Source organism: Myxocyprinus asiaticus, chromosome 49 (genome assembly GCF_019703515.2).
Source record: "Myxocyprinus asiaticus isolate MX2 ecotype Aquarium Trade chromosome 49, UBuf_Myxa_2, whole genome shotgun sequence".
NCBI classification, from domain to species: Eukaryota; Metazoa; Chordata; class Actinopteri; order Cypriniformes; family Catostomidae; genus Myxocyprinus; species Myxocyprinus asiaticus.
The window spans coordinates 26,101,701-26,123,726 of NC_059392.1; the positions used below are offsets into that span (position 1 = coordinate 26,101,701).

Sequence of the window (22,026 nt, forward strand, 5' to 3'; positions counted from 1 at the left end):
ATTGTTTAAAATCATAGATCTCCTATGGAGAAAATGAATGGGATTTTTATTTCTGGAACCAGACTGTTGTGCTGTTTTTTTTTTTTTTTTTTTTTTTTTTACAGAATACACTGATATTCTAAAGTTAGACTTTTTGAAGATTAATAAAATAATTTGTTGTCATTCAAAGTTTTCATTTGTATTTAAGTGCATTTTTCAGCTTTTTTTTTTTTTCACTCTTCAAAGTCTTGTTTTTATTTTTTAGTTAACCAAGATATTTTTTCACTGCTAGTGTTTGTCTTCATAGTAGTTTTTGTTATTGGTAATAACCTTTGTTTTTTTTTTTTTTTTGGTCCAATATGTGTATTTTATAAATATTCTGTATTTATGACTTTCAGGGTTACAGAACAGGCTACACATACCGGCACCCTATTGTGCGTGAGAAACCACGCCACAAGAGCGACGTGGAGATTCCAGCGACGGTAACTGCATTCATGTTTGATGATGATGATGCTCCACGTTTCCCTCTAAAGTTGCAACAACAGAGACAGCAGAGAGAGAAAACACGCTGGCTCAATTCACCCAACTGCTACATGAAGGTTAATGTGTCAGAAGGAGCTAGCGAGCAGAACGGACGCACCAAGACCATGGTAAGGATGACCTACAAGTTCATAACATGATTTTAGTAAACATTTACACAATCCAGTCCTGGAAAGCATTAAATGCTTAAAGGAGACGGGGTTTGAGGCAGCTAAGGTTAAATCTCTTATCAGAGAGTCTTCAGGTGGATTTTGGGTTACAAAGATCAAGAATGTGGGTATTTCCTGGGCGTACCTGATGGTCTAGCTGCAGACAAAATAAACTCATAATTCTGTCATCACAGCTGAACTTCCCTGAAGAAACTTCTGAAGCTTCTGAATATACTGTAGTTTGTCTGTATTTTCAAGCTGTCTCACATGTAAAGCTCTCTTCTGTCCTCTAGTGGGTTATTGTAGTGTTACAGCTTTGGGTACACCGTAAAAGCCTATTCTTATCAAGTGTGACAAAGCACTACAGCGTAATCCAAATTTTTGTCTGGCTCTGCAAAACGTTTGCATACTTAAATGAAAGTGTTCTGGTCATTTACATGCTGTAATATAGAGATTCACTTGCTTGAATGCATGATAAAAAAGAATTTACATTAAAGTTGCACTGAGCTGCCTTGACGAGCTCTGTTCAATTCGCTGTTTTGACGTATTTCCTACGGAAATGGGGGTGGGAAATGTTGAACTAATATTGGTCAGGTAGTGTTTTGTTTTGCTGTTTCGTTTTGCTGTTTTTTTTTTGTTTTTTTGCTTTTGGTTTTTGTTCTGTTTTTAGTTTTTGTACTGTTTTGGGTTTTTTTTTTTTTTTTTTTTTTTTTTTATTTACTAAACAGAAAAAAAAACTTGCTTTGTTGCCAGACAAATAGGTACCTAGTGATGTATTTTTATGGGGGGGGGACAAAACACTGAGTATAAGATCAAACAACTGGATGCAACAATGTTTTTTTTTTTGGCCAAATGAGAGGAATTAGATTATAGCGATTTAATTTCAACTAGAGATGAGCACGAGTACTCAAAGAGGGGCCTTATTTTTAATTTTAAGATTGATTACGTTGTGATTTTAAGCGGTACCTTTATTGTCAACACAGACGTCTCATAGCAGACAAACTGATTAACGATGCTGCAATGCTAGCATTTGTTCTACAGGTTTACGATGAAAGAGTATAATTTACCGCATTTGGTACACCTGTCTCTACAAATGTTTGCTAAACCTTTTTTTTATTACAGGGTTCCCATGGATCCTTAAAATCTTAATGTCTTAAATTCAGTTTTTCAAATTTAAGGCCAAAAAAAGTCTTAATGATGATGCAAATGGTACAACAAAAGTCTTAATTTTTAATTAAAGAGGTTTTAAATTTCTGAACGGAAAGACAGGATCATGATTTGACCTAATGTGATTATCAAACTTCAAAAGAATACGATTTAATTAAATAAATGCATGCGCTGCATCCTTCAAAGTGAAAACACGGCACTGTTATATTTTCTCCAAGCGCGCGGGGGCTTGTGAGTGTTTCCAGCTATTACAGAGGAGTTCACAGTCGTTAAGCCATATCGCACATTTATGACAAACTATCACAAAAGATCAACTGTTGATGATGATATAGTGTTGATGAAATATGACAGTGTTTTACTTTTGTTTACATTGTAATATGTTGTAGATTATTGTAGGAGTGCACATTTTATATCCCTTATCCATTGTTTGAATGAGCAGCTGGAAGCAGTAAAGTGCAAACATTTCAAAATAAGAGTCTCCGGTGTATTTAAACGTTGAAGTGCCTTTCAAGTTATAAGTTGCACGCTATGAATCAAACTTCCTTTCAGACTGCTAGATGAAGCACAGCTGAATATAACAGAACGCAATGTCTTCAAAACTATTTCAACTTATCACAGTGTTTTAAAAACACGATGGTTATGGCATCACTGGTCAAGCCGAGCATTTTGCAAATACACAGTTCAGCCAGCCAAGACGAAACAGTGGTGCATACTAAAGATAATTACGGTACTCTGTTAGAGCAGAGAGACTCGTTTTCTGAGCAGTTTTGTGTCGAGTTGGCCAGCGAGTCTTTACTTAATGACAAAATATGATGCATTATATTTTGATTATGCCATATTTTACACTTTCTGTAACGGATTATGTTATAAAAACCTATAACAATGAATAGGCGAGACACTGGAACAACGAGACACAATGCAGCAGACAAAGAAGATGTAGTTATAAATTGGAATATATATACATAGATTTGTCATGTACATATATGAAGAAGAAAAAAACATCCAAGGCATGGAGTACTCGAGTAGACAAAATGACCGAAATGCCCATCTCTAATTTCAACCAGCTGTTTTTAGAATTAACACCAAACTTAAAAGTACTTGCACAGGGCTTCATTATCTTTCTGAATGGTTCCCAGTCTGTAAGTCTGATTTGCATTGTTACTCCCTTATTTCAGTGGATGAAGTCAGATGAAGGGAGTAACACCAGTGGTACTCCAATCTGCATTGAAGATCCCAACCAGTTTGTCCCTCTGAACACAAACCCCAATGAAGTCCTACAGAAGAGAAATAAGGTGAGTCAAATGTCTGTATAAACATTCAGCACAGTTATCTAAACCCATCAACTCTGTTTCAAAAACTAGAGTGCTGCCTACCTAGGCAACATATTTAGGCACCGTAGGGATAATTCTTGTGTGGAGCCTGTTCCAAGCAATAGTTAGCAAAATGTTGCTGCTTGATACCAAATTTTTTGCATTATTGCATTGCTTTTTTGGGTGATGGATTTAGTCAAGGGAAATTTAAGTTTTTTTATTCAGTGCTGAAAAGTATTGATAGAAAAGTGCTAACATTAATGTAGATTTTTTTCCCCCAATATATGTGGGTGCTTTTTTTTGCAACTTGTCTAGGTTCTGAAACCTCTGGAGACTGACATGTTGCTTGGTCTGAAACCACTTTTCTGGTATCGTTTCAGATCCGTGAGCAGAACCGCTTTGATATGATGACAGCAGGCCCACAGTCACAGCGGCTTGCAGGAATTGTGGTAGAAAGACCACCGGTGAGTGCCACAGATACATTGCCCACAAATGCAGTGTGAATCCTGTAGAGTCAAGCAGTAGGTGTATAGTGATCTTTGACTCTAGGTGGCGCCAGATACTCTCTGAGACAGTTGATGTGTAGTCATGTTCTGTCAGTGAAATTTTTCTCAGTATGTGGGGGAAAGCCTCATTTTAAAGCAGGGTCTTATGTAGCTCTGTTTTTCTCTTCAAGGACCAGTTGCCAATTAAGGTAAAAATCCATCTGAGGGTTTTCTGATTGCTGCTTATTATGTTTGATCATTTCAAAATATGAAACCACAGTTCAGTTCAGTTTTAAAATGTCTGCTAGGGTTGGGTGATGTGACTGTGCAATAGAAATTTTGGTATACTGTTTATACAGCGATAGATATATTAGCATGGCTGTCAGTGGGCAGACCTGCTTTACGGTATTTACACGTGAGTGTGATGAATAAATTTGAAAATGTGAAAATACAGTGTAGGAAGTGTCCCAAACCAAGTCATGTCATTGAAGAACTAATCAAGTGGTATTGCTACACTCTCGCTGCACCGGTTGCGAGCAGCGCAGAGCATCAAAAGCAAATAGATCCTATTATAAATGGAGCTGTCTACTTTTAAAATATCATGTGTGAATCTTTCTGCCACAAATGTTGTTTGTTACATATATACATAAGTATCTTCTGACTGCTACATTAAAACCAACTTATGTTTCAGGCCTCTGGTCTACTAATTCCAATGATCTTTTGTTTCTAACCACATGTAAATGCAGTTTTAGCATCAATAACATTACAAATAATTAAGTAAATGTTTATACCAGTGTATTTCCATTGCAAATAAAATAGGATACAGTTATTCACTCATTTAACTGTTGATGAAGTTGTGTAGACCGCCTCAAGCTGTTGCGTTGCCTTGCGTTATTGGACGCTCCCGGTGTAGACTGGGTATAAGGTACAACACAAAGTGGAACAATGTCGTAACTTTATGCACAATAACTGGAAGTGTCCACGTTCTTAATAAAAACAGAAAAAAAATCACCACATGGTTACTTAATTTATTTAAAAAAAAACAAATTATTGAATATTCAACATAAAATATTGTGTTACATACTATTACCATGGTATAAAAATTTTTAGACTGTGATATAAAATTGTGGTCACACCAGCCACTCCTAACGTCTGCATGACTATTGTTTTGCATTTGCGGTCCAAATGAATTTTGTGTTTGTTTGTTTGTTATTAGTTTTGCATATTGAATTGTGGTATTTGTGAAATATATTTTGGTTTTGACTACTTTGACATTTCCTCACACTTTTTCCCCCTGTATATGACTCACTTAAACACAGATGCACATACAGTTTAGTGTGCTGTCTTATTGTGTTTTCTCTGCTTTGCCCACATGTACACATTTGTGCAGCCATACATGGGCGATGACGAGGAACAGATGGGCCCTCTACCTCCTAACCCCTTCAGTGAGCTCAGTGAGGAGCAGGAGGGATACCACAAAAGAGCAGATTGCCAGCATCTCGGCCTTGACGGTAAAACATGCTCACATGTGCACTTAAAGAGCTGCTTTGCCTTCCAAACAGTTTGGTGCTATCAGTTAGAATTCCCCTTCATTATAGTCTGAAATGTTGCTTGCAAAATGTATATAATCAGAAGACATCCCACTTTTAAATGGCCTGCAATGGAGAAACAGGCTTTTTGTCTGCATTTTGGTGTAGTTATGACCCTTACCAGCAGGGGCGAGCTGCCAAAGCTAACCAGCCAAACCCTGACCCCTGAGTGTAAATTAACAAATACCCCTGAGATGCATGCCACTTCACTTCTTTTAAGCACACTTCATTTCCTGTTCCCGTAGTCACACTTAAAAACCAGCCAATCAATGCTAACTGTATAACTCAATGCCCCCACTGCTAAAATCAATATAGTGTTAGACAGATGTGCAAATGTCCAGCCAGCACTGAACTAACATAAAGATATACAGCCATGATAAATGACTGTCTTGCCTGAGAGCGGTCTTTTGTCTTTGCATGTCATCCTCTAACCTGTCTACCTCTCTTAACTGTGTGTCTCCCTGCCTGTCTGTCTGTTCACTAACCCAACTCACTCCTGCAGATGACGATCTTGAGCAGATCACATCAGATGATGCTTCCACACTGTCTCAGTCTGTGTCCCAAACTCAGTCTCCACAAAACACTCCAGCTACAGAAGGTATAACTGACTGAACGTGCCAGCTGTCTTACTGACCTACAGCTGTGGTGTGTGTGTGGGGGTGTGTGGGGGTGTGTGGGGGTGTGTGGGGGTGTGTGGGGGTGTGTGGGTGTGTGGGGGTGTGGGTGTGTGTGTGTGTGTGTGTGTGTGTGTGTGTGTGATCATTCACTCTGATGCATTTGGGATGTTTTCACATTTGGTTTGATGTTGTTGTCTGAACTCTTTGTGGTATGTTTGTGGAATATGAAAATTATTATTGTTCAGCATCAATGGCAGTTTACTTCTGCAAAGTAGGACAGACTGCTTTCATACCAATTGAAAATCCATGTAAACTTTATTCCAGACGCTTTCAATTTGAAAAATGGCTTTCAAACCAACCAAACAAAACAAACTCGTAACGTATGGAAATGCTCCTAATCAGCTGTCTGTTCTCAAAGAAGTGTTAATACAGGTGTTGAAAAACATTCAGGCAGGATATATCGAAGGACCTAACCTTTCTGTTCTGTCACAGTGCCTTAGTCATATAAGCAATCTCTTTAAGTGAAATGTTTACTGCTTATGTATTATAAAGCAATACCTATTTATTTAGAAGATATTTTGCATATGAGCAATACCTGTTTCCCATTTTAGAATTCAAATGATTTCTACAGGAAATTGACAGGAAAAGCTGAATACTCAAAGCAGCTTACCTTAAACTCATTTATTACATAAACTGAAGATAAAGCCTTACATACACTAAAGAAATACTGATATGCTTTACACACGGCAGGGATAAAGTGTTACATGTGGTGTAGTAACAGGATAGAAACTCAACACGTTATAGGTCACATTTGAAGCAGGACATATTTCCTTAGAGCTACTTTTAATGATGATGCAATGTTTAACTTCTGAAACCTTGGACATTACATATTTAGAAGTAAATCTGATGTTGATAAATGGTATCAAATATTTACACCGCTTATTATAAAATAATTCTTGCAGAATTCAGTTTTAAACTCATTTTTACAGCTTATTTCAAAACATGCCATAAAAAATCCTGCACAGTTCAGGTTTCAAATGAAGTGGCCTCTGTAAACAGGTGAATTTAACAAGTTTATTGTTGTGTTTACAGTTTAGAGTTCAGTAGCTGGGTTTCCATCCACATATTTGAATGCGAATTTTGGTATATCACACAAAATCTGCTGTATAGAAACCCCAAGATGCGAATAAAATCTCCAGTGCGCATAAACATATCAGCTCCCTTGAGGAGGATACATTTTTTATTCAATAAGAAGAAATGCAGATAAACTATGACCGAATTAACTCCTGTTGAATTTTTCATGATTACAAGATGCACATGTGACATCACATCTGAAATGTTGGTCTGGTCAACCTGAAATAACTGTGTCTAGAAATCCAAAGCCTGCATAGAGTTTGCAGAGCAAATAAGGCTGAAAAAAAATATATATATTATATATTATGATCCGCATGACAAAGACATAAAGGAGGAGGAACGCAGTGCTCCCAGACATGAGAAAAGTTCTTCTAGAGTGTTTTGTCTAAGTGCTTTAAACCGCAAGTATTTTATTAATAAGAGTCATAGTGGTTACAGTTTCTTCGGAAGTGACTATTTTGTTATTTTGAACACATGGGATGGAAACGCAGCTTTATTCATACATTGTTTTTGCAATATTATGGTTTTTCGCATTAATTTGCATACTGTTTGAATCACTTTTGTTACATTGTTAATGAATTATTTCTGCTTTCTTCACCATTTCTCATCCAGAGAACCACACTGGTGTGCTGCTGAATGGTAAAGACAACCACGGTGATGAGGAGCTCATCAAGCGTGTGAGTCAGCTGACCACCAGCGTGGAAAGCATGGAGATAAATGTGCGCTCGGGAGAGAAAATTGAAGAGGCATTGACGCCCGAGAGCTCGCCCTCCAAATCTCCCAACAAGAAGAAAAAGAAGTTCAGAACCCCGTCATTCCTGAAGAAGAACAAAAAGAAAGAGAAGGCCGAAGCCTAGAGGAGACCAGATCACACCCACCCTGTCTGTGTGTCTCTGTCGTTTGAAGATTTTAAGTTGTCGTTTTTTTTATTTTATTTTAATTTTTTTTTAAAAGTTCATTGACAGAAAAAACATGGCACATTTTTGGGGGAGTCAAAGGAGTGAATAGATGGAGTGACGTCCATGTTTAGCATGTGCCATGTTCGAATGGTCATGAAAATAGAAACTGTTTGAATGGTTTTAAATGGGAAGAGAAGTGATCGAAACTCCTGGGAAACTTGCTCCTCACCTTATGGAAAAGACTGAGAACACAGATATAGTCCGTATGATTTTAATCTCATTAATGAGCCCATACTGCATTGTTATTTTTGTAATACTGTATGTTTTTGAGTTGAGCATACAGACTCTTATGAGCCCCTTTTCTAGCTGCCACATCATCTCTCATGGTGTCAGTTCTGCTTGTGTTTTTCTCCCACTGTAGGTGGACGGTAGGTGTAATTGGTTACACTACACAGGAGACACTTAAGAATCACACTGGAAACTGTTCTGGGATTATTTTAACAGGGTTGTGTTTTTTTTTTTTTTTCTTATGTTGTCTGTGATTGTTGAAGAAATGGGTCTGAGATTAGCAGCCGCAAGCTGCACGTGTGATAATCCTGTGTAGAGCCACTCCAATCTCCTCTGTGCTGTTCTTTGCCAAACAAAAGATTTAAAAGCAAAAAAAAGCAAAGCAATCACGTTTTAGTGAACTGTAATCTTGTCCGTCTTTTCTGGCATTTTGATTTCACTCTTCTTTTGGTATGAAATATTGTATCTTTTTTTTTAAAATTGAAACAATTTAGTTTTTATCCATTCAGTTTTGTACTCGTTTCTATACTTCAACGAATGAAAACTCGAAACTTTGACGCATGTTTTGCTAGAGTATGAATTATATGGCTGATAATGTAGCGGTGCCTGAATTCTTCAATCGTGTAATAGCTCAGATTACTAAACACATGTAACAGAAAATATATATATAAGAAAACTGGAGTGATGTTAATCACATATATAATATTTTTGTGCTGCACTTTTTTTTATGTGGCATATACAACAAAACGAGTATATGGATGATTTCAGCAGTTGAAGGAGATTTGAAGAGAAGGAACGATAGAGGCAAAATACAAAAACATAAGTGAGAAATGTTTTAGCATATTGAAAAAGGGCGGAGAAGTGAAACTCAACATATAAGGAAATATATATTTGTAAACTTTTTTTTTTTTTTTTTTTAAATGTTCGGGTCCTAAAGAAACGCAAAAGTACAGCCTTATGACTGTCATGGGTGTTTGGTTAAAATCTTTTCAATGCAAATCATCTCGTTCAGAACACGATGTTTAAACTTCTTCATGGCGGTTTATTTTGGGCCTTCGTTACCATTGTATGTCACTCATTATGACATTTTATGACAGTCATAAATCACCCCATCACCATCCAGGATGCTTACAAAGGGCTTAAAGGAATAGCTCAATCCAAAAGGAAAATTCTGTCATTATTTACTCACTCTCATGTGGTTACAAACCAGTATGCTGTTATGGAAAAGAAAAAAACACACCACAAAAGTAATCTATTTGACTTGTACTCTGTATGCCAAATCTTACGAAGCCATTTGACAGCTTTATCTGAGGAACAGACCGGAATTTAAGTCACCGTTTTGAAGCCACCTGGGAGCTGAACAGTCACCATACATTATCATAATTTGGAAAAAAGATGCATCAAGATTCTTAAAAATTCTCCTTTTTTTTTTGTTCCACAGAGAAACATAACGTATGGGTTTAGAACAATATTAGGGTTTAAGTAAATACTGACAGGATTTTCATTTTTGCAGGAAATTCTCTGTAGTGTCAGTGGTAATATGATTACCTGGGAAACTGCATTCTGGAGTTATTTTCTGTCTAAAACTGGATCTCTGTCAAATGCAAGCTGATTGCCGTGTGGTCAGGGGTTGCTTGTTTTCCTGTTTTGAAGTGATGCAGCTCAGCTGACAGAATGAAGTCGAGTTTGCCACCAAAGGCTAATCCTTATGGAAAAGCTTATGGTTTCAAGACTAGCAGGGAGAAGTTTGACCTCAGTTTGAACTCCCATCAAGCCCCGATGTTGTCGTCATATATCCCAGAGGGGGAGACAGGACCACAGAGAGTGATATATCCCAGTGGGCAATGTGAAGTACTGACGTAGGCATGAAGAGAGACATTTCTAAGCTGTGTAAATAGCAAGTGGTTTTGAATGCGAGCCAGACATGGATAAAACCCATTTAAAGCTGGACTGGGCGTGAGTTTAGGCAGAGAGAACGGGGCGGTTGATGAGATGTAACTAGTTTCATTTGCTTTAAATTGCATTTTACTTTTCTGATTTTGGCTCTTTCCAGTTTCCATGTGCGCTGCAGTTTTGCTTTCAGGAAGTTTTAGATTTTACAGCTTTAGAATATCTATACAAGCATCAAACTGCTCTCAGCTCAAGGAATGTGCATCACCTTCCAGTTTTCTTTTTCTTTCTTGCTCTTTTCTTTTTTTCTTCTGACCATTTTGCACCTTGATTTACTAATGCCTCTGTTGTAGTCTCTGATTCAGAAGGCATATTGTTTTGGCATGCAAGTTTGAGCCAAGCATCTTTGTGACCTGTGAAATCGTATATATAAATGCTTATCTAACGGACTTGCTTTTAGTTGTATTGCTAATCAGTGTAAATTCACAAACAAATAAACTATTTTAAGAAGCAAACGCTGCGCTCAAAGTCTGTGGAGGAACACGCTGCATTTCACTTTTTTCTTTTTTTTTACATCTGTATGTTTAAAGTCATTTATTGCATTTATCAGTTCTCTCATACACATTTCAGTTATACAATGCAAAATAACTTCCAAATAAACAGATATTGCTTTATAATACACAAGCAGTAAACATTTCACTTAACGGGATAGTTCACCCAAAAATGAAAATACTGTCATCCTTTATTCACCCTTATGTTGTTCCAAACCCATATGACTTTCTTCCTAAGAACAAAAAGATGTTTTGCACAATGTTCACTTTTTTGTAATGATTTATAATAAGGTTCCATTCTTTAACAGTTAATGCATTAGTTATCATGAACTAACATTCAATAATTTATAAAGCTTTGTTAATGTAAGTTAATAAAAATACAATTATTCATTGTTAGTTCAGGTTAGTTCCTAGTGCATTAACTAATGTTAACAAATACAACTTTTTAAAATGTGTTACTAGGTGTTGAAATTAACAAACTAAGATTAATAAATGCCTAAGTATTGTTCATTGTGAATTCACGTTAACTTATGTTAACAAAATGAACCTTATTGTAAAAAGTCAACTTTTTTTATACAACAGAAGCATACACCGATCAAGTGCTGTAAAGCTTCAAAATTAACAGAACAATGAAGTTTGTATGAGTTGTGCGCTATATTCAAAGTCTTCTGAATACAATTTAATGTTTAAACACCCACACACACAAAAAACTAATGAAATTACATTCCTTAGCTTAAAATTACAATGTAATCTTAACTCAAATACTTTGAAGAGGGAACCTAACTGAATTGGGTAAACCCAACAAAATTTGACATGTCAGAGTAACTCAAATCTTTATTTCTTCATATACTAGATAGTGACCATGAATGTTGGCATGCTAAATACATGCTGGTGTGGTTACTATGCTACGGCAAGCACAGTAATTGTAAACCTTTATATTTAGCAACTCAGTGAAATTAAGTTAACTTGATTACATGCATTTCTTTAGTAATATGAACAAGGGGAGATTGAGTAAACCTAATGATAGTCCAAGTAGACAGCCTATGACATGCTGTCAATTTCCACAGACAACAATGTCCACATCAGTTTATTTAAAACTTGATGACCGTTACAAGCTTACAATGGAAGCCTTTGGGGCAGCGCACAGCAATTTTGTAATTTATGCAAAATTTCTCCCTTCCATAGAACAACATGAGGGTGACTAAATTATTGCAGAACAGTTACAGGGGCAGTTTATAGTCGTCATTTCTAGAGCAAGGAACTTGTTTTAAAGATCTTTTGGCTGTGGTCAAAGTTACACTGCTATTCTCACTTTCAGTTCTGGGATTTCTGACACAGCAAAACAATTTCCTGAAAATCACGTGTATGCTCACAACTTCATACTCGTACAGAAACAAGAAGTTTCCTAGAACTTACACATTGCATTTATTTATGAGATGGTAATAGAAGCACTAAAATATTTAATTGAACAAAAGTACCTTCGTGTCTTTTAGCACATTAATATACAGTATGCACCAAAACTACTAAAGACCAACTCTGCCAGAAGCTATAGTGAATTATGTCTCTATATAACATTTTTACTTCACAAACAGACTATTCTCAAAGAACATAATGAATTTCTAACATCCATATATCAACAAGTAACATTTGGTGTTTTCCTTTTCACTTCTCTGAGAATAAATATGCATTTGATTAGTTTGGACAAGTAACAGACTGTTAGTTTGAAAGAAAGGCACTTTACAGTTGTATTTGTGCCAGTGTGCCTTTCTGCATTTTTCCCATGAATGCAACACCTGAAATATGCAACAAATGCGTTTGATTTGGACACTGACTTGATTCACATGGCTGTATGCGTTAGTTAAACAGTATGCATGAGAGTGGGCGTTAATCTACATGCAGCATTTCAGACTTGGAGGCTGATTTTAGAATATATTTGCTGTTGTAGCACACAAAGACTGGTCAGAAAGGGCTCAGGAAAGGCTGATTTTAGATTAGTGATGTTAAGGCCAAGTTGCGTACAGTATACCTCTATGGACATCTATTTTGATTCTCAATCCACTCTCATATAACTTTCATAGTTCCTGTTTAGAGCCACAGAATAATGTTGTCCTGAGGGCAGATCTGGGGTCAGCCTCTGCATAGTAAATGACTGAAACAAAAGGGTGAAATTGTTTTCAGAATAGCCTCTAATGGTGACCCAAATATGAATGTTTTGAATGTGTTTTGGTTGTTTACGAAGCATCAATATTAAATGGAAATGAATCGAAGGCATTGTGGCTTCTTACATGTGTGACTTTATTGTGCTTTTTTTAACCACATTATATAAATCCCTGCTGTGAATTTCCTTAGACTAGATTTAACTTTGTTGTCATTGTGCAGAGAACAGCTACAGAGCCAGTGGAAAATAGTTAGCATCTAACCAGAAGTGCAAATAGTAATATACTTTATGGTAAAGTGCAAATGAGGTAGAATAGCAGTGTATATATAAACTGGAAATAATTACATTTGAATATATCATTGTAAATCTGAAGATATTTTTATAAATCTGAATATATAGTAACAAGCCCTGTATACAGTATATAGTAAAAAACAATATATATTATTATATTCCGAATATACTTGTAAATCTGAATATATTATTTTGAATCCAAATATGAATATTTCATTGCAAATCTGAATAAATAGTTATAAATCCTTCATATATAATTGTAAATTCAAATATATAGTTAAAAATCTGAATAGATGTTATATAAATTCCAAATATATTATTATAATCCTAAAACTTATTAAATATTGTATTTGTAAATCTAAATATAGTTATAAATCTAAATATAGTTATAAATCCCGATTATATAAATGTAACTTTGAACACACTGATCATTGTGTCACTTGCAGAATCACAAGATGAACCGGTCTCTGCCCTGAAACTGCACCTGACACAAAAATGTGAAGATGCATATTTCAGTTTTTTTTTTTTTTTATGGCTTAATAAGAGGAATTTTCCACGTGTGTAGCCACATCGAGAGGAAAAAACTAGGCGTCCTAAATAAACTGCATAGAAAGTCATTAAAAATGCTCGAGTCCTTACAGATTGTATGTTTTTGATTTATTCTTACAATTCAATATAAACCATGTAAAGTTGCAGTTCCTAGTTAGTTACTTACAAGCCAATTTTTTCTCAGATTTGGTCAGTGTCAGTTTTGTTCTTTAAGTCCCCCCTCTATATAAACAACAATTATCAAGAGCAACATTCAAATGTAAAGTTAAAAAAACGTTTCAGTGGAAACGCGACTTAGAACGTCATAGCCCAGCATCAAAGCTGTCTGTTTTCAACCACATGTGCTACTGCGGATCCCACAGCCCAGAAATGTCCATCCTGACAGGAAGAAAGGCCCCCCAGGTTCCCAGCTGCATTGTCATTATGTGTTTGAGCCGATGAGTTCAAGGAGCTGTGGGAAGTTGGTCAGTGGGCCAAAACATCAGCCCCCAGACAATACAGCCATTCAGAGCTGGGGAGAAAAGAAAGACAGAGAGAGAGAGAGCTGAGGCAATGCTTGGAAAGAGGGCGGGAAACTGAGGGCTTTCTTTGGTTGTTTTATTTAAATGTAAAAACGTTCTTCTAGGCCATGTTCACACTAACCCATAAAGTTTGAAACATCCATTTTCAGTTTCCCAATATGATCTTTTTCCAAAGTGTAGATGAGAGGCATAAACGTAGCAAAATCAACACAGTTTCAAGCCAAAACGAATTAGGGTGGATGTGGCCTAAGTATTAAAGGAATAGGTCACCCCAAAATGTTTGCCCTCATGTCGTTCCAAACCCAAATGACTGACTTTCTTTTGTGTTTCACAAATATTTCAGTCCATCTTTTTCAAACAATGCCGGTTGATAGTGTCTCACTTTAACATAAAAAAGGACGTTATCTTAAAAGTAGTCCATGCGACTCATGCATCATTTTCCAAGTCTTTTAAAGATTTTCCATTAGGTTCGATATAAGAAATAATTGATGATGGACTGTAGAATTATTTAAAAAATAATGCACACCCTGAGGTGGCAATGCAGCCATGTTGTGCAAGTTACCACACATCGTTAACGGTTTTATCTCAAGACATTTTCTGGTTTTCGTCACTAAAACGCTCTTGTGAGTGGAACTACTTTCTTCCGCCACAGATTCAGAGTCTAGCTTTGATACAGTCGGAGCCTTCGTTGCTAGTTTGAAAACGTTATTTTAGAACTAGCAACGGAGGATGCACTGCTTTTCAGTATTGGCGTAACAAGGTTGCGTGTGTGTGTGGAAGTGTAGGTGAGATGAGAGCAAAATGAAAATACATTTAGGATATAACAGAGATTCCTTGTCATTCTTATCCATTTTTCTTAGTCAGTAGTGTTTGCTTTATATGGTCATTATGCTGTGGTATCCTGTAGGGCTCTTTGAAATAACTGAAATAATTTGGTGAAGTGATGAACCGTTATGCCGTCAAGACCTGGAACTACTTTCATTTACTTGAAAAATAATTGCACACCTTAGAATGTCCATCAACCAATCAGAATCAAGCATTCAACAGACCCGTGGTATAAGATTCATTATACAACTCAAAAGTAATTTTTCAGTGAAAATTTTGACGTCCATTGCACGTTCATGAGCGCTCTGAGAATATTGTTCCTTAAACATTTTCCTTTTGTTTTATAAGAAAGAAACTTATAAGGTTTTAGAAACGACATGAGGGCGAGTAAATTACGACCAGATCTTCATTTTTGGCTGAACTATTCCTTTAAACTTCGGCAGGTAACTTGTGGCCAGACCGATCTCATGAAATGTCGTACATAATTTACGAGGTGGCTATCGTGTGATGTTGCACAATTTTGTATGCATAAACTCGTACGAATTCATCGGGTGCAAATGTCCGGATGTGTAATGCGGAAGTAAGCGTGAGTTTCGCGCACGAGGCGTTAAGGACATGCGTATTAATATTATGCCCTTACCCAAACCCCCTTATCTAAACCTAACCAATCAGTAGAGTGTGTAAACGTTACAGGAAGCTGTCATGTGTGACAGAAGCAAGTGTCGCGGATTAGATGGAAACAATGTCCAGCGACGTCATTGGCTGTAGTGAAAGTCGTAGGAATTCAAACGAGTGCAGTCGTATGATATCATACGAATTAGCCAAATTTAGAAAAGTCGTACGAATCCTGATGATTTCGCCGTGAGAGTGTGTTGCTTGTATCACACCATTTGTTTTTTGCGACTGTTAGTGGAAATATGGGCACATTTCTAAGTGACCGACTTTACGATTTTTCGCCTGAGGGTGATAAAAAATGCAAAAATAAATTACAAAGGACCCAAGCTAAATTTAGGGATCAGAATATCAGAGAGAACTGAAGGTGCGTATGCTGTCACAACCACTTACAACACCCTAGCATCACTGACTCCCCCCCCCATTTTATCTTAAAATGTAAAAAGTCTAGTTGGTGTAAATGATCTGCAGTTTTTGAAAGCTCAACATTAAACCAGTAAACAGTGAGAGGAATTTGAAGGTGGGGGTGTAAAGAGAGAGAGAGAGAGAATCGGGGGCCCCAGATCTCCAGACAGAGTCTTGCTGTGAGTGTCAAAACAATAAAGCAGCTCAACTCCAGATGGGTACCCAGCCAGAGGGGATAAACAACCCGAATGGAGAGTGCAAATACAGCACTGCTCCCTCTACAGGAACCTAACAGCAACTGCTGAGTTATAAACTCTTTGGAGCTTACTGGGTGGGTGATTTGTGTCAGCAAAACCCATGAAGACACGAGATCGTAGACTCCCTTTTCACACTTACATTCTTTTGTCACTCCTACATCACTCGTCCCCTCCTTACAAAGGCAGAACAGTTTGTTCGTACACTCTTTTGGACAGTGTAAACTGAACCGCCAGATACACAATGTTCTTTATGAGCCTTGCCAAGTTTGGCCTCTGGAGTTTTCTTGAGTTAGCAATACAAAAGGTCAGAAAAAACACGGAACCTGGATCAGCAGCAAAAACAGGCATCTAAAATGTGTAATTATTACGCTGTATAAATGTAAACAGGGTTGGGGGGGTTATTTTTACGCTGTAAAATGTAATTTGTAACGTATTAAGTTAGATCACCCAAGGTCAGTAACGTAATCTAAATACTTTGGATTACTTCTTCAGCACTGGCAGATTTTTTCACTTGTTTTGAATATAAACCATTTAATAACAAGTGAAAAAAAACCCTGCCAAATAGTAAGAAAAAATACACATTATTGACGCTGACTATCACCCCTGGAGTCGCGAGTTTGAATCCAGGGTGTGCTGAGTGACTACAGCCAGGTCTCCTAGCAACCAAATTGGCCCGGTTGCTAGGGAGGGTAGAGTCACATGGGGTAACCTCCTCGTGGTCGTGATTAGTGGTTCTCGCTCTCAATGGGGCGTGTGGTAAGTTGTGTGTGGATCGTGGAGAGTAGCATGAGCCTCCACATGCTGTGAGTCTCCGCGGTGTCATGCACAACGAGTCACGTGATAAGATGCGTGGATTGACGGTCTCAGAAGCGGAGGCAACTGAGACTTGTCCTCCACCACCCAGATTGAGGTGAGTAACCGCACCACCACGAGCACCTACTAAGTAGTGGGAATTGGGCATTCCAAATTGGGAGAAAAGGGGATAATAAATAGAGAAAATACACTTGTATTAAATTCTCTGAACAGGCCTAAATATCTTATGCAGTATTGCTTCTAAATCAAGATAAAGATAATTGATCTTGTTTTAAGGATTTTAGATATTTTTACAGAAAAGCAATGTAAAAATTATCAGTAAGATTTTTGCCATAATATCAAAAGAGAAATAAAGATTATGATTAACGTGGATTTTCTTGATAGCAGAAATATAAACATGCCTGGTAACAGGTGCATGTATAAGGGCTAGAAATAGCATTTTAGCTTAGCATAAAGTTAAATGTTCACATGTCAATTTACACAAGATTAACTATTTCTGCTGCTCCAAATTTCAAATGTACTATTTTGTCTGTGTAATGGGAGCCAGCTGATAGATAGCTGTGCAATGTGTATAAACCTCACTCTCCTGACCTCGAGGTGCACTAGTTACTGACGCTAGAGGCTGTAGCCTTTAGACTCCTTATTAGTGCACCCGCATCCCATACCGGAGATGCCGGTTTGAGTCCCGAACGGAGCGGGTAGAACAGGAGTGTCACAATGGTGCCATGACCCGGATGGGAGTGATGTTTAAGGGGGTGAGTGTAATGGGAGCCAGCTGATAGATAGTTGTGCAATGTGTATAAACCTCACTCTCCTGACCTCAAGAGGTGCACTAGTTACTGACGCTAGAGGCTGTAACCTTTACCCTCCTTGTTAGCGCACCCACCTCCCATGTCGGAGACGCCGGTTTGAGTACCGTACGGAGCGGGTAGAACAGGAGCGTCACAATGGTGCCGTGACCCGGATACATGTATACCTACTCCCCAGCACTGATGTATTTTTAACTTTAAATGGGTTTCAATTAGAAAAATGTAAGGTGCGGCTTCAGTTCATACATAGAGAATTGATTATTAAAGGAATATTCCGGGTTCAATACAAGTTAAGCTCAATCGACAGCATTTGTGGCATAATATTGATTACCAAAAAAATTTATTTTGACTCGTCCCTCCTTTTCTTTAAAAAAGAAAAATTCAAGATTACATTGAGACATTTACAGTGGGAGTGAATGGGGCCAATTTTTGGAGTGTTTAAAGGCATAAAATCATAGTTTTTACGGTCGTACTTTACATAGAAAAGGCTAGTAAGCAATTTTATTACACAAAAATCATGTTAACACACACATTCTTTATGTCTTGTGGCTATACTTTTGAAATTTATTTAAAATTTTAATGTTTTTGTATTGGCCCCATTCACTTCCATTGTAAGAGCCTCACTGTAACCCAGATATTTATTTCTTTATTTTTTTATATACATTTTTGTGGTAATCAACATTATTCCACAAACTGAGCTAAACTTGTATTGAACTCAGTATTCCTTTAAGTCCCAGATTGGAACGTACTGAGCTAAAAACCAGTATATTTTACGTTAGCTGCTCTGTTCACACTTGAAATGTGCAGAAATGTCCCAGTCGCAGATAATTTGGTGTAAATAAGTTTTTGTTGATATAGAATTTCCTTATAGTGAACTGGTGTCCACTGGGGAAGACATCTGGAGCAGATGGTGTATCGAAGCCCCCCCACAGCTTTCCACGCTCAAGGAAGAGGCCGTCCCATACTTGTGCCAGGAGAAGACAGAGACAGCCCCCATCAAAGCTTGAAAAGAGGTCAGCAGGGAGGGAGGTAGGAGGATGTCCCAGCTAAGGGACAATACCTTTAATGGACACCACATCACTGCAGGTCTACACACACACACACACTCCCTAAGCACTGTCCTGCCCACAATAGCACATGGTGACCTAGCTCACACTCTCTCTTTCTCACACACACAGTGTAGGATGACCGTGTAGGTCAGGGAGGGTTAATCAGGATCAGCCCTCTGTGTGTCCCTCTCCCGTGTTGACCTGAAAGGACACAGATAGGAGGGTCAGGTTTCTTAAGTGAAAGAGATGGATGTGTGTGGGTGTGACTCTTAACATTTATACACTTAAAAATTCAAGGTCTACACCCATGAGAATGTAAGTGCATTTCAAAACATATTTTAAGACCAGAATCACCCTTCTAACAATATTTACAAATGGGGATGGACTGGGACCCATGTCGGCCTAACACAAACTATGTCCTGTATATTATTATGTCAGAAATGTCCCTTTTAACATTAAAAAAGCAACGCAATTCCATTGAAAATAGTTAATTTGCCTGGCTATAGACCGTTTATGTTTGCTAACAAACAGGGCGCAGCTGTCTTTTCAGTGTTGACATGTTTCCTTTGAAACAGGAAGTTAGAGTGGGACACATTAAAAGGGCTTGTCCCTTTTTTTTAAATGACCAGTAGTCATTAATATATGTCAAAGCCCAGCAAAAGCAGTAATGTCTAGATGGTAACCCTTGTGCAACAGCATATTTTCTGGTGTAGGGGTAGTGTTAGGTTGAATCTCATGAGCGTTTCAGAGAATATAGTTTACCATCTTGACCAGCAAAATCACACAAAGCCACTTCTTTTGCAAACAGTTAAAGTATGAGTGTTAGTGTAACCAAAGAGACACAGATGAACGGTAATTGTGGTGGCTTGACGAAGTCAACATACTGTTATTCTATAGAATTGGTTTTAGGGTTTGTTTTCAAAATGCCTTTCTGACTGTAACTTCTACAGCTTTCAAGCTACATCCTCCAAACTTGGCACAGACCTTCAGCCTGTTCTGATTTGGATCGCTATTTCTTTTCTAACCGATCGCACAACAGACAGTCCAAAATCCCCAAACTTGCTATTACTAGATAAAGGCAGGTGGTATGTATAATTTTCAAAAGAAGGAGCCTTCTAAATCTAGGGAGCATTTAATTGATATTGCAAAATATGAGTATCAATATTTTTGGTATATTTTCCAGTAGATTAAGTGTTTATATGCTAAAAGTACATTTTGTCCATTTATTGGAGTACACTAGCATATAGATCACCTCAAACCTAACAGACTATGGACTAAAGCCACAAAAGCAGCTCCAGTTTTGATTTCATGGGCTGACACATGGCGTGTGCATAAGCTATTTTACAACAGTTTTGTTTTATAATAAAAATAAAAGCACAAGCCTACATAGATTATACTGAAGTTCCAGTTAAGCCGAGACTAACATTAGCCCATCAGATTGTAATTGGCCTCAATCTGAGCTTGTTTCAGAACAGAACAGAAGCTTCTTGAATTGAAGCCAAACGGATCCAAAGCCAGGTCAACAATACGATGATAAACACCCTCCCATCAGCCCTGTAGATGAGGACAGGTCGCTATGGATTGTTTTGTTTAGGCTGTATGACTTTGCAGCAGGACTCTGGGAGGCCTAATCACCACTGAGATCTGGCTCTGTCTTCAGCAATCCCTCACTCCCTCCTTCCTAAACTTGATATTAAAAAGGGATTAAGACAATGGAAACAACACCGCCAATATCCGACTGCACTTCTTTATCCATTTACCAGCCAAAAAAATAAATAAAAAATAATTTTCTTAATCATCAGTATTTTTGTCTTTGTTTTTCCATAAAAAAATCTAAACCTCCATAAATCAAGATAAATGTACTTGAGAAGCAAAAATGTGTAAAATAATAAGACTTGTTTCCAGAGAATGAAGTTTATTTTTCATAGCCCATTGGCAAATTATTTAATTATTATTTAAAGCATGAACCTCACTAAATTTGGGCAAAAAAACATGGTTTTGATACAATTAACCATGGCTTTACTACAGTAATACTGTAGTATCTATATAGTAACCATTGTTTTACTATAGGAATATTGTAGTAACCACTGTTAATTCTGTGGTTATTACAGTTTTACTACAAATACCATGGTAAAACTATGGTTACTGTTGTAAAACCATGTTTAATTTTTGTAAGGATTATTTTGTAAGTGCAGAGAGAGAGTGACATGGGGAAAATAAACAAGGGGGGCCATGCAATGTGCTTCCCGAGTGAAGGCCAGCTGCCAAGTATAAAGGGACGGGAGTGTAGTAAAAGAGAGAGGAGGGGCGGGTAAAGCATGAGCTCATATTTACATTCATTTTGTACCTATTGGTTCTCTCTTTCCTGTAACGCAACACTGTAAGAGCCGCCCTGTTGTAGGACCGATTGCCCGTCTAATCCAGGACGACCCTGTTTCATAACGCACACACACTGGCCTCTTTGTGAGATAAGCCCATTGTGCGCATGCAATGCATCAGTCTCAGGGCAACTATATCGAGCAGTAGGTCACACTGCTGCCTTTGTGTTTCACGGAGGGGAATAAAACAATATTGATCTGTAACACGACTCTGCCTCATGTAATTTGTCCTAAATGCATGCATTCATAGGAACTGTATAGAGGTATGTGTGTCACTAAATCACAGAAGACTAATACCCCATCTACAGTTGAAATCAGAAGTTTACATACACCTTAGCCACTCAGTTTTTCACAATTCCTGACATTTAATCGTAGAAAACATTCCCTGTCTTAGGTCAGTTAGGATCACTACTTTATTTTAAGAATGTGAAATGTCAGAATAATAGTAGAGAGAATGATTTATTTCAGCTTTTATTTCTTTCAGCACATTCCCAGTGGGTCAGAAGTTTACATACACTTTGTTAGTATTTGGGAGCATTGCCTTTAAATTGTTTAACTTGGGTCAAATGTTTTGGGTATCCTTCCACAAGCTTCTCACAATAAGTTGCTGGAATTTTGTCCCATTCCTCCAGACAGAACTGGTGTAACTGAGTCAGGTTTGTAGACCTCCTTGCTCACACACGCTTTTTCAGTTCTGCCCA

The 22,026-nt window shown here is 37.5% G+C and overlaps 1 protein-coding gene across 7 annotated transcripts in view; it reads left to right on the forward strand.

Moving 5' to 3' along the window:
• The window catches only part of LOC127438356 (gamma-adducin-like), a 140,791-nt gene extending 132,126 nt beyond the window's left edge, over positions 1–8,665 (forward strand). For 6 of the 7 annotated variants that reach the window (XM_051693884.1, XM_051693885.1, XM_051693887.1 and 3 more), the window contains 6 exons: positions 378–629; positions 3,011–3,127; positions 3,526–3,609; positions 5,021–5,141; positions 5,722–5,817; positions 7,583–8,665. In XM_051693884.1, the coding sequence (XP_051549844.1) occupies positions 378–629; positions 3,011–3,127; positions 3,526–3,609; positions 5,021–5,141; positions 5,722–5,817; positions 7,583–7,827 (915 nt within the window). In that variant the 3' untranslated portion in view covers positions 7,828–8,665. The remainder of the gene's footprint in view (positions 1–377; positions 630–3,010; positions 3,128–3,525; positions 3,610–5,020; positions 5,142–5,721; positions 5,818–7,582) is intronic. The other variant, XM_051693889.1, reaches the window with a different exon arrangement.
• The last annotated feature ends 13,361 nt before the right edge of the window (positions 8,666–22,026 follow it).